A 12159-nucleotide genomic window follows, 5' to 3' on the forward strand; every position below is an offset into this window, starting at 1 on the left:
TTTTTTTTTTTTTTTTTTTCTTCTCGAGGGGGAAACCTTCAAAAGGTACCCGGTGCCGTGGGAGCGACACGGGGTTATGTGGGATTTTTACCGCACTAAAACCCCCTCGGTGGCCGTCCTCAGCGCTGCGTAGAGGACTCCGGGATCTCCAAAGGAACGCAACCGGAGTCCTCTCAGCGCACTGCCCCGTCGGGCTCCGCCCAAGTGAGATTGAATCACCCCACCGTCCGATGTACACGACGGTATGCGACCACACATACCGCCGTCCTTCCCGGGGTCGTTGGCCGGACGGTTCGAGCTCCCACTCTTACCATCCGCAACCCCGAAAGCCCCTTTTAGTCGCCTCTTACGACAAGCAGGAGATACTGTAGCCCTATTCTGGTCCCGGAACTACAGGGACACCGCGCCTGGAGGCGTTATCTACGCCCGCGGCGCCTCCTCCTTCTCCTGCGAGCGGGTTCAGCGCGCTCCCTAGCTCGTTCGGCGTCTTCCTTTGCAGACATTACGTCATTGCAGAAGGTGATCATGCCATCCCAGGCTTCGCTACGCTGAACCATCGCCCCGATGACGGCCGATGGAGAGAGATCCGGTCCCACTTTTTCGACGAGGATCCGCCGCTGAGACTCCCACGCTGGACAGTACTGCAGCGTGTGCTGTGCAGAATCCTCGTCGCACTCACAATGATGGCACTGGGCCGTCTCCTCCCTCCTTATCCTATTCAGATACTCACCGAAACAGCCATGTCCGGTGAGTATCTGAGTCAGGCGGAACGTCACACGACCTTTACTTCTCAACCAAGCCCTGAAATTCGGCAGGATTGCGTCGACCACCCGTTGGCGAATATTGTGTGGTTCCAGGAGTCGATCACGCCAGCACCTCAGAGCACGCCACCTGGCTCTTCTACGAAGCGCTGCGACCGTCTCTTCGTTAAAGGGTTCAGCCCTCTGGCGGAGGACGCGGATCTTATGAAAGACCCGTGCGTCCATATCCGCCAGAATGTCCAGAGGCGGAAGCCGCCCCAGGACTGTCGCCGCCTCATACGATATGGTACGATACCCACGGGCGACTCTGATTGCGATCATACGTTGCGCGGAATTCAATTTCCGCGCGCGGCGCCGGCAGACAGACAATCTGTCCGACCATACCGGCGCGCCGTAGAGCGCAATCGAGCGTATCACACCCGCGTAGAGGCGGCGGACTTCTTCCCTTGGTCCCCCGAGATTTGGCAGCAGTCTGTGCAAGGCACCCGCTACCTTATGAATCCGGGGGACGAGACGGTCAAAGTGCTCATCGAAGCACCAGCGGTCGTCCAGTGTAAGGCCAAGATACTTCATGTACCTGCCTATCCGGACGTCCGCTTCACCGACGCGCACTGAAGTTTCAGCTGACTCGACTCTACGTCCACGGCCGTGGAACCACATCGCCTCGGTCTTCTGGGACGCGACCTGTAGGCCCAACCCGTGGATCTTCCCTATGACGCGTGCCACCCCGAGCTCTGCTAGCCGAACCGTTCTACAAAAAGACACCCCTTCTGCAAGAACGAGGGTGTCATCGGCGTAGCAGACGATGCTCACTCCTTGTGGGAGCACCGTTCTCAGCACTGCGTCATACGCGATATTCCACAGTAGTGGGCCCAGTACCGAACCCTGCGGTACCCCGCGCACGACGTTCCTACCCCGAACGCTCCCATAGCGGCCTGGGAAGCGGATACGCCTGTCTGACAAGTAGGCCTTAAGAACCTCCCGTAAGTATGAAGGCACTTCATGTGCAGACAGGCCCTCCATGATCGCACTCCAGGGCAGAGAGTTAAAAGCGTTGACAATGTCAAGGCTGACTGCCAAAACTACTCTACCCTGAGATATGGCCCGCTCTGAGAGCGTTCGGACACGAAGGATGGCGTCCATCGTCGAACGCTGCCGCCGGAAGCCGAACTGGTCTTCGGACAGGTCCGGACCATGGCATGCTAGGTGATAGCTAATTCGAGAGGAAATTATCCTCTCGAATAGCTTGCCTGCCTCATCCAATAGGCAAATGGGTCTATACGCTGATGGGGAGTCTCGAGGCTTGCCCAACTTATGCACTAGCACTAGCTTCGCCCGCCTCCACACCGACGGAAACTGTCCGTAGCGGAAGCAGGCGGTAAACAGCTTTTGCAGCCTCCCCCCCAACACCGTCAGCGCTAAGACCCATGCCTGACCTGGGATTCCGTCCGGCCCCGGGGCAGTGTTTCGCCTCGCCATGCGCTTAATGGCACTCTCGAGCTCGCATTCGGTCACCGCCAAGTCATCTGACCAATCAGGGCGCTCAGGCGACACGGCGGGAGGACCCGATTCGTCAGTGGTTCCTGGAAACAGGCTGTCCACCACTGTGTCCACGAAAAGCGGGTCGAGAGTTTCCGTGAGCGGAGGCACCCATGGACGTAGCTTGCCGAGAAACATCCTGTATGGGCGTCCCCATGGGTCCCGGTCTAGCCCCTCCACGAGCGCGCTCCAGTTCCGGGCCTTGCTTTCGGCGATTGCGCCCTGAAGCAAAGTCGTTGCGGCCCGGTACTCCACGTACTTCTCCTCCCATTCCGTAGCGCCCGCTGACCGACGCCGTCGCGCCCGAGTGTACTGGCGTCTAGCGCGCAGGCAGGCCGCACGCAGCCGTGCGATGTGCTCCGACCACCAGTACACAGGGCGCCTCCAGCCCGGTTCGGCACGCGGCATCGCGCTATCGCAGATGGCCGTCATGTCATCCCTGAGCCGGATAGCCTCCCCCTCGAGATCGAGTTGGTCATCCCCCTCAGCAGCGTTTGACCAGTCCACGACGTGGGCAGCAGCGACAAGCAGGTCCCGATTGAGACGTTTTCGTGCCCATCGACGCGGACGGTCGTTCGTCCCGCGGGTGTCAGCAGCCGGAAGCTGCAACACTACGTCCAGTATTATGTGGCGATGGTCAGATAGCGTGACAAGGTCTTCGGCTACCCTCCAGCCCGTCACCAACCGCTCGGCAGAAAGAGTCGCCCATGAGAGGTCTACGACCGACTCTCCCTGCCAACGCACGCACGTACTGACCGATCCACGATTCAGAAGACGTAGGTCGAGCCCGGCTGCCCACTCGAGTGTTGCCTCTCCCCTGGCGCTGTCGCGCCTGTTTCCCCAAGCCCTTGAATGTGCGTTAAAATCGCCAAGGACAATTACAGGGCGGGGAAAACAGAAGCGAACGCAGCTTGCCACTCGATCGAGGAACGTCTCATACGCCGCCAAACTGCAATTGGGGGAGACATAACACCCCAATACAGCAATGGGACCCCACTCCACTGCGACTATGCCCCGCTCAGAGTGGAGTCTGGAGCACGGAGGATCTCCTTCGCCACTCGCCCAGTACACGGCGACGGTCTGCGCGTCGTCTCCGACCCACCGCGGATGCTCTGGAACTCTATAGGGCTCCGCCACTACTGCCAAAGAAACCGAACAGTCTACGAGGCATTGCTGGAGCAAGTCCTGCGCCCCGCGACAGTGGTTTAAGTTCCCCTGGAGGACTTTAAGTGACGGAGACCTATCCATTAGGAGTCCATCGCTTCCGCTGGTGGACAATGGGACGAAGCGCTGGGACGCGCAGGCCCATCTGTCCGTAACGAGTCAGCCGTCGCGACCGGCTCGTTTGTTCCGCTGCCTCGTTTCTTACGTTTTGGAGGCGTGCACCTCTTGCCACCAAGGCGGTGGTCGGCTGGAAGACCAAAGTCCGCGCATAGAGCACATTTCGGTGACTGTGCTCCGCATTGGCTGGCCCTGTGACCGGGCTCGCCACATACGTAGCACAGTGCGCTTCTATCCTTAGTGCTGGTACACTGATGCCTTGCATGCCCCATCTCAAGACAGCGGAAGCATTGGAGTGTCCTGGAGGGCAGAATCTCCACTCTCGCGGACACCCATCCGACAAGGAGTCGCTTCGCGGCGGCCAATTTACGGATGGTCGTAAGGGGACAGCGCACCCATGCCGTCCCCAAAGCCGAGGGCCTCCGCCGGATCTCTCCGACTCTAACATCAGTGGCGATACATCCACATGCCACGGCGATAGCATTTGCGACGTCCTGCTGGGTGACGGAATCGTCCAAATCCATCACCCGCGCCTCGCCCTGCTTGGTAGGTCTCGCCACCTTAACACCCATCTCGCCGACAGCGTCTTGCAGCTTCCCGGCAAGTGCATCGGCTTTCCCAGCACAGTCTTCACCGGCCACCTCAAGCAGCAGGCCACCGTTCAGGGCTTTCTTTTGCCGCAACTCCGCTATGCCTAGATCTGCCAGCTTGATGTGCCCCTTCGCAGTTTTCATAACCTCTGCGTAGGTAACATTCGACCCTTCGGGCACCGTGACGGTGACTGCCGCCGATTTTGGGACTCGCGGAAGCCTCTGTTTGGCCGCTTTCCTCCTAGGAGTCTGGCCCACTTTGGGTGTCTGAGACGCCGGTACTTGTTTCAGGCAAGGACGCTGTTCGGAGGCATTCTTCCTTCGCCCCCGACTCGGAGATTGCCTCCGCGCTAGCTCCATTTGAGTCAGAAGCGGCCGTCGCTGTTTCGCTCTGGCCTTACGCCCCACCACGGTTGCCCAAGTTTCATCCTGCGCAGCCGAGGTTGGCGCTACCGCAGGCTGCTGCGGCACCGCGGGCACTGGGGCACGCGCGGGAGCATTGAGCGAGGCCTTTTGCCCTAGGGGAGGCCGGATAGCTCTACCGGGAAACAGCTCGTCCCTGAAAGAGGCTAACTTCTTATCCATTATGGACCCGATCCGGTCCATCAGAGCATCCTCCGTGTTTTTGACACTTCTCGGTTCAGCCCGGGGTGGCTCAGGTCTAATTGGCATTTTCCCATGGCGTAACTCGGTCACTTCCGTCGTGAGAGCCTCCACCTTTCCGTGCAGGTCAGCGAGCTGAGAACGCAGTGTGGCGTTCTCCTTCTCCAATTGTGCAGTGGTTGCTCGCTGCACCACTTCCGACGCTGCTGCCTGCACGTTGCGGACGGCCAGACGAATGGCTCGCACTAAATCCCCTTTCATATTGCGGGATTTATCGGCGATCTTCTCGATGACTTCTAAGTTCTCGGTAATGCAAGAACCTAGGTCACCAGTGGGCTGCCCGTTCATTTCCCGTCCTAATTCCTCGGCACTCGGGAGGGAAGCCTTCGTCCTAATCTGTGAGGCCGGAAGCGGGGGCACTAAGAAATCCCCAACTTTATCCTGGAGATCTGATGTCTTCCGCTTCGGTCGTTCACCATCACTTCCGCCATTCGTGGGCAGTGCTCTCTTGCGGGCCTTTGTTGTGGCTATGGACTGCGTGGACATGGCTGACTGTGCAGAGCAGTCTGAGAAATCACCTCCGTCCGATAAAGCAGCGGGTGTTGGTGCCCTGCTTCTGGTGTTCCGCACCTTTCTCGTTACCGCTTTTGAAGCGGGCGTGTTTTCCATCTCGTTTTGCATATTTTCGGAGTCCGTTGTGTGAATGCTGTGGTCGCGTTTACGGAGGTCGGCGGGTTGCCGACCTACGAGGCTGTTGTTGCCCCCTCCAGAGTACGTGGGGCAGCCCTCCACCGAAGCAGAGGGGTGGGATTCTCCCTCTCGGGTACCCACCTGGAGACCGTTTTCACAACTAGCCTTTTTCATCTTTTTCTTTTTTTTTACAGGGGTGAGATCCCCTGTGGGCCACTCTTAGTCTGGTCCTTCACCCTTCGCCTTCCGGTATGAGTATCTCTGCCGTATAGCCTCAGGGATCATTAGGACACGCAAGCCCCCCCACCACGACAAGGTGGCAGCCCTTTCGGGGGGGGACTCTCTTATATCTACCAAAAGCGTAATATCCTTACATCATATACTTATGATATCATAATGTCATAAACTATATCCTACCAGGGACGCAGAAGAAGAAGCCGCAGCGGAGGTGGAGGGTGACAACGCAAGCGTGTGCAGCGAGGCCAGCGCCGCCACCATCACTCCGGAGACCGTGTCGTCGAGCAGCGCGCCCGCCAGGTCCTGCAACGTGGCTGCTTCAGCTGCACCGTCGCCGTTGAGACGGTCTCACACGGTGTCCAATACGCATGTGTCTGTTCCTCAGGTTAGTTGGATGAAGATGTTAACTGTAGGCGATAGGGTACAACCACGTTCATATGAGCATCACCTGTTTCATATACAATCAGTTTTGTATGAGTTTTCGCCACTGCTACATCCAATTCTGGTTTATGTGTTAAAATTGTGTTTCATGTTTTCGTGTTTACAGATCGTGACTTGTGTATTTTTTTAATTAACACAAATGTAAACTATTAAATTCTGCAACATTATTTAATTTTTTATTCGACGAGCGCTTAATATAAAAGATGTCAAGATTTTAATTAAACTGTTTAGAATCATTTTGAATCGGTGGTTTACCAAGCAGTTCCTAAACATAATGTTTCTCAAATTTGTACGAACAGATCACGTCGCCGCCTCAAGCATCAACTAGCGAAGCGGATACTGTTGAGATGAGAACCAGCTCTACTAACGTCAGTGAGGTCAGCTGCAGTGAAAAAGATAGAAATAGCGCGTGGGAAAAGGACAGAAGCGCAAGCCGCGCCTCGTCTTCTACTTCTGCTGCTACACTTACCAATGTAAGTGACTATAGTACATGTAGTTAGACCTAGAATTTTCAAATAATGCAGACTAAGTTAATGAAAATTTTATAACATTAAAAAAGAGACCACCAGGTGGATTTATCCAATTGTCAGAATATGCTGAACTGCTATTCTTCAACTGTCGATTTCATCAATTATGATCTTATCAATATTTTTTCTGCATTTCCCTTCTTTAAGAAAGCTGCAGTTATAATATTGATAGAATCACTAATTACCATTGATTATAAATTGATAATAATATCGTAAAATGTTTCGTATATCAGTATTGTTTATTGTTATATAGCAACAGTTTGTTTTCCATTGGTGCAGAGCAGAATTTCTGTTTCTTGTAGTTTTCTTCATCTCTTCTTCCATTTACATAATTATCAAACTTATCCAGGGTTGGTATTCCCCCGCATTGAGTGGGGTCTCCGCCGCCAGGATCCGGGACAATCCAAAGCACACGAAGGAGAACTGCAATCGACGGCTCCTCAAGTCCGACCTGAGTCTCACATCACACCCTGAAATGGAGATCGACTATTACGATTACGAAGTTAACAATGCTGGTGAGAGGATCAAGTCTGGTAAATTTAACGATTTACTAGAATAGTATAATTAATTTATATTAGTTTTAGTTCCTAGAGTTGACTGGGTTTAATATTAAATTTAGAGACTTCAAAATTTGAAAGGGAGGAGGGAAATGTTTTTTGAGCATATGTAGGTATGTATGTATGTAAGTTTGGCTTATTTTTTTTGCACGCCCTGAAGCCCAAATAACTTGACCGATTTTAAAACATGAGGTGACGTTGTATTCATCTAGATCGACATAATTATATTTTTAAGCAATCGGGTTTTTGAATTCATAATAATTATGTTTATTTCTACAGTAGACGCGCGGGAATTTTGTAGTCTTTTGAAACTTTTGAAAAGGAGTATCTAGTATTCCAACTAGATACTCCTTTTCCAAAAGAATATAAAAAATAATAATGTAGGGGAAATAATATTGATTTTTTTAATCTGCGTTAAAGAAGAAGATAGCACAGGGTTAATAAAGATATCTCAGTTACACAATCAGAATAACACAGGTCCCGTCACTCTTTACACGATCGCGTAACAGTAGTAACTTTATTCAAACATAAATTGATGAAAGTTTATCTTGGCGTGATACAAGAAGAAGCCCACAAGATAGCGGTTGAATCATCGCGGATTTACTGTATTTATTTGAAGCAGATAAACAAAGATAATAAACAACTGACAAAAGCGCTAATATGATTAACTGTTTTATAGGTTCGGTTCCTGGCTCATATTTAGGGATGGATCCGGCTTTTTTAGTATGGATCCCTCCCTTGGAAGAAGGGGATATAATAAAAGAAATCGACGAAAACAGAGCCCCCATTTATGAGGTAAGCAACAATAAGGAAAATGGTATTTTTATGCTCCCCATTATTTGATGAGCTCTTCGGGAACGTTGAAATATTATATTTCTTTAAGTAGATGACAGATGTATCGGAATGATTAATAGAAGGTATTTGGTCGAAATTATCGTTGATATAGATATCTAAACTTTTACCTTATATTATATATTTCACGGTTGCTGTATCGTGATGTTATATTTAAGTACACATTAATGAAATATTATATTTATGAATCTGAATTTGATCAGACTGAATACTGTAATGTGGTTACTACCGCGAACATTTATCTATTCCAAATCTTAATTGAGACCTAACTAGCTCGTACACTAGGTTGAAACAATTCATATCAAATAATTTTAGCTTTAGCACACCCTTTCAGTCAGATTTTTTTATATATGTGTTAAAAGATTACAAGATGGAATCAAGGTTATTCTCCCAGCAAACAAATCATTACAGTTAATGTACATCTCTTTAACCATAAGCTATTTTACAGGAGGTGTTACCCAAGGACTTACGCCCTAGTCCAGGCAGCAACACAGAATCACCAGAAGATAGGCCATCATCCAGTACTTTGAAAAGAAATTCAGACAATCGCAGTAACAGATCGAATGAATCCATTAAGTCTATACGAAAAGTAATGGATAGAGGTAACATAATACAACCCCTCAATTTCAGCGTAAGTGACTTGCAAAATTCTCCCAAACTACCTAAGAGAAATCGAAAGAAAAAAGATGAAAATGCTATGGGGATACCAATGAAGGATTTAACTTTATCAATGTCTCCAATCAAGGTCCATAGACGGGAGAACAGAGACTATGATAACTCTTCAACGCTAAAAAGGGTTAATGATACAGCAAGAGAGAAAGACGATACTCTTAAGAGAACAACGGATTTTAACGATATAAAATTCGCAGATGACTCTGAATCGTCGAATGAAATCAAATTTGCTGATGATTCACCAGATAGCAATAGACTAAGCGATAGATTTGATGTCAAAGCTTAATAAATGGGAATAGAAAACTTCTCGGCACTGTAAACCTTTAAGGAATCGTTTTCATTCTCAAAGAATGTGTAATTATAATTTGTGTAATCTATACTATTTGTGATTGGAACCCAATGTTGGGTCTGTAGTCAAAATATATAAGAAAATGTTGTCTTAATTAAAAGGAGATACCGAAGTACTTAACCACTCACCTCATAGAAATAATTTCACTAGTACATAGTCTTTGACCATGTATGAAAATAGATGTCTAGGTGGTAATATCATGCAGAAATATAAACACACGTATAAACAATGGGGTAAATTAGATTATTAACACCCTCGCAAGCAAAGAGAATTCTAGTATCTATGTACACTCACACATACAAAATATAATGTAGTAGGACATAATATAATTTTAGTTCAGACAATTGAATAAAACTCCACTTGTAAATGTTTTAATATACCATTTCTCTGTGTACCCTAATTAGATAAATATATGTAACATATTGAATTCATTATTCGTATAAAGGTCGATAATGTTTTACGAGTCAACAGAATCCAATTTTGATTTACATAAATCTTGTAATTGAATAGAGAAAGTTATAATTTGGGTGAACGTTTATAGAAAATTTAATTACTCTAATTTCCGTTTGTATTCTTGTTTGATTCGATAGACGTGTCTCACTGTGTAACGATAAACGATGGGCGATGAAAGATTAGAAAACAATAATTTGAGTCTTATGAGACAAATAACTAATAATACTAATTTACTTATTATTTCATATTAATCATCAATTATTTCAATGGATATCATTCTATCATTTGAAATCGGAAATTTAGTGTATAATTTATAGCCGTGCGTGTTGCATAGTCACTGACTTTTGCACTATTTTCAGTGTCAATAAATATTGTTAGACAATCTGTCTCAATAGTTGTCTTTTCACTCAATAGTGTTAATGTCTTATGTACATAGTCAAAGGAATATAAGACTACTGTAGCAGCCATGAAAGATGCTGCACTTAGCTTACTTAGAGACAACATTTCCGACATTTCGTGGCTCGTTTATCTTTAGCGGTGAGACAATTTCCTCACTCTCGGGCTCTCGTCCTTTGAACAACTTAAGCTTTCAGTTCAAATTTATTTATTTGTATTGAAGTAACATTAATTAATCACGAAGTTTTAATAAGATTTCATTTCATTCTCCACACATTCCATTAGGCGTTTTAAGGACCAATATGTGGATAAAACTCATATCACGACGACCATTTTCATACGATAGTATATTTTTCAAAAGATTTCATGCCATTTAGTCACCAAATATTATTATGTACTTAGTAGTGACACATTGTTAGTGTAAAATTAGAATTTTATAATCGTAAATAATAATTTGTGAATCAAAGACGCGTAGGATAATTCATCTATTTCACTTCTATGTGTCTTAGGATGTGATCTGTTAGCCATACATATTCTTTCTCGGATGAAATAAAATCGTACTTGGTGGGAACACTGCCGTGCGTCCAAACATTCATTTTAAACTGAATTATTGTACTTTATTTATATGATAATGCACGCTACCCACTGTATTCCTGTTTACTGTTTAATCTGAGTATTATTAAATTCTTTTTATACAATATATATAATGCAATAAAAATAAAGTGTTATTCTCCGTCTACTCTAATTTTCTATTTGACAGTATAGTATAATGATGCTCTCGATGTACTGACTACGAAGTCAAGTTTTGTTTTATATAATTATTTTCTTTAGACGGCTACTACTAATTTTCATTATATCATTATACATATTTTGTTGTTTAAGTCAATTTAAGAAAGTTAGTTTTTGTTAAAAAATATTAAGTTTCATGTAATCTTCCTTGTAAAGAAATATATTAAATAGAATACGGTGGACGAAATATCCAATCCGAATCCAATGCGTAAAGTAAAGCCAAGTTCTGGAGAAATTATTTGGTGGTCGAATTTAAGTGTAGGCTACAGACGGCCTATTTATTTTAAATTTTAGAAGACTGACATTTCGGGCAGTGCAATAATAAGCGACTTACACATGATCCGTTTGTTCAAGTTGGGTACACGGATGGTGTGTACGGAGCTTAAATACAGCTTAATGTATAATTTTCGGAGTGTTGGTATGTTAGGGAGAACTAAAATGTGTGGATATGTTTCAATCAAACTAATTTAACTTAGTTTGATTGTTACTAATGTAACTACTCGTAGTTTGATGAAAGATAATATCGAACGTTCGTTTGGGGGTTAGTTTTAAACAAACAATTCTACTCCCTTTTGTTACCGACTAGTGGAATGGTATATGATTTTCGATATTTAGTTGACTTTTGTTAAATAAATTCTAATGGTTCTGAAGTACGAATTTTGTAACTTTAATCATTACATATGAATAACAATAGTTTTGTGGGTTAAAGTATTTTATTTATGCCTTGGATTTTATCGGTGAAATGATAACCAAATTTTATAATTGATCTCACCTTGCCTGGTCATTTTTTAAAGAATTTATTTATGTTTTTTTTTATTGTTACGGTTAAGAGTTTATAAATGCATTTACTAATTTATGTTTAGTATAAGATAATAATAATAATGTATATGAATATCGTATAATAATAATTTATTTTAAATATACTATTTTGCGTCTACCCTCAATAACACTGCTTTACAACACAACTGCCATAAATTTTGCTTGTTAAAGTGTTTGTTCTTTTTTCAAATTATTTACTTTTTTACTTTTGAAGGTAGATACGAAATATTCAACGCATTTATTGAAATATGTTTATAATAATCATTAGTATAAGAATGTTGTTTTATTCAAAATGAAGTCAATAAAGTGGTTTTATTTTGTATTTGATATTATTGTTTCATTTTTGCCCCGATTTTCGACTTAAAGTAATTCTATCCGGGTCGGAGGATTAAATATTTCGAGTAATAAAGAATTCGAAATATTTTTAATCATTCGTTTTGTTTGTTTGTTTGTTTTGTTTCTAAAGTTTCATGTTTCATGGCTCTAGTCAAATTTTATTATTTTTCCAAAAAGTAAGTGTAGTGTTCCCGACTCAACGTCGGTATAGCAGTATCATTTAAACCCCATTTGGCTCGCTGACGCACCAACAGCTCGTCCTCACCG

At 45.5% G+C, this 12159-nt stretch overlaps 1 protein-coding gene across 1 annotated transcript in view; it reads left to right on the plus strand.

Moving 5' to 3' along the window:
* The window catches only part of gogo (thrombospondin-1 like protein golden goal), a 238814-nt gene extending 226931 nt beyond the window's left edge, over positions 1-11883 (plus strand). Inside the window, 5 exon segments of the mRNA XM_073076862.1 lie at positions 5885-6086; positions 6442-6615; positions 7019-7184; positions 7906-8021; positions 8527-11883. Coding sequence (XP_072932963.1) covers positions 5885-6086; positions 6442-6615; positions 7019-7184; positions 7906-8021; positions 8527-9036 — 1168 coding nt within the window. The 3' untranslated portion in view covers positions 9037-11883.
* The last annotated feature ends 276 nt before the right edge of the window (positions 11884-12159 follow it).

Source organism: Epargyreus clarus, unplaced genomic scaffold, assembly GCF_041222505.1.
Source record: "Epargyreus clarus isolate Ecla_fem2 unplaced genomic scaffold, WU_Ecla_fem_2.2 ptg000009l, whole genome shotgun sequence".
In the NCBI taxonomy this organism is placed as follows: Eukaryota; Metazoa; Arthropoda; class Insecta; order Lepidoptera; family Hesperiidae; genus Epargyreus; species Epargyreus clarus.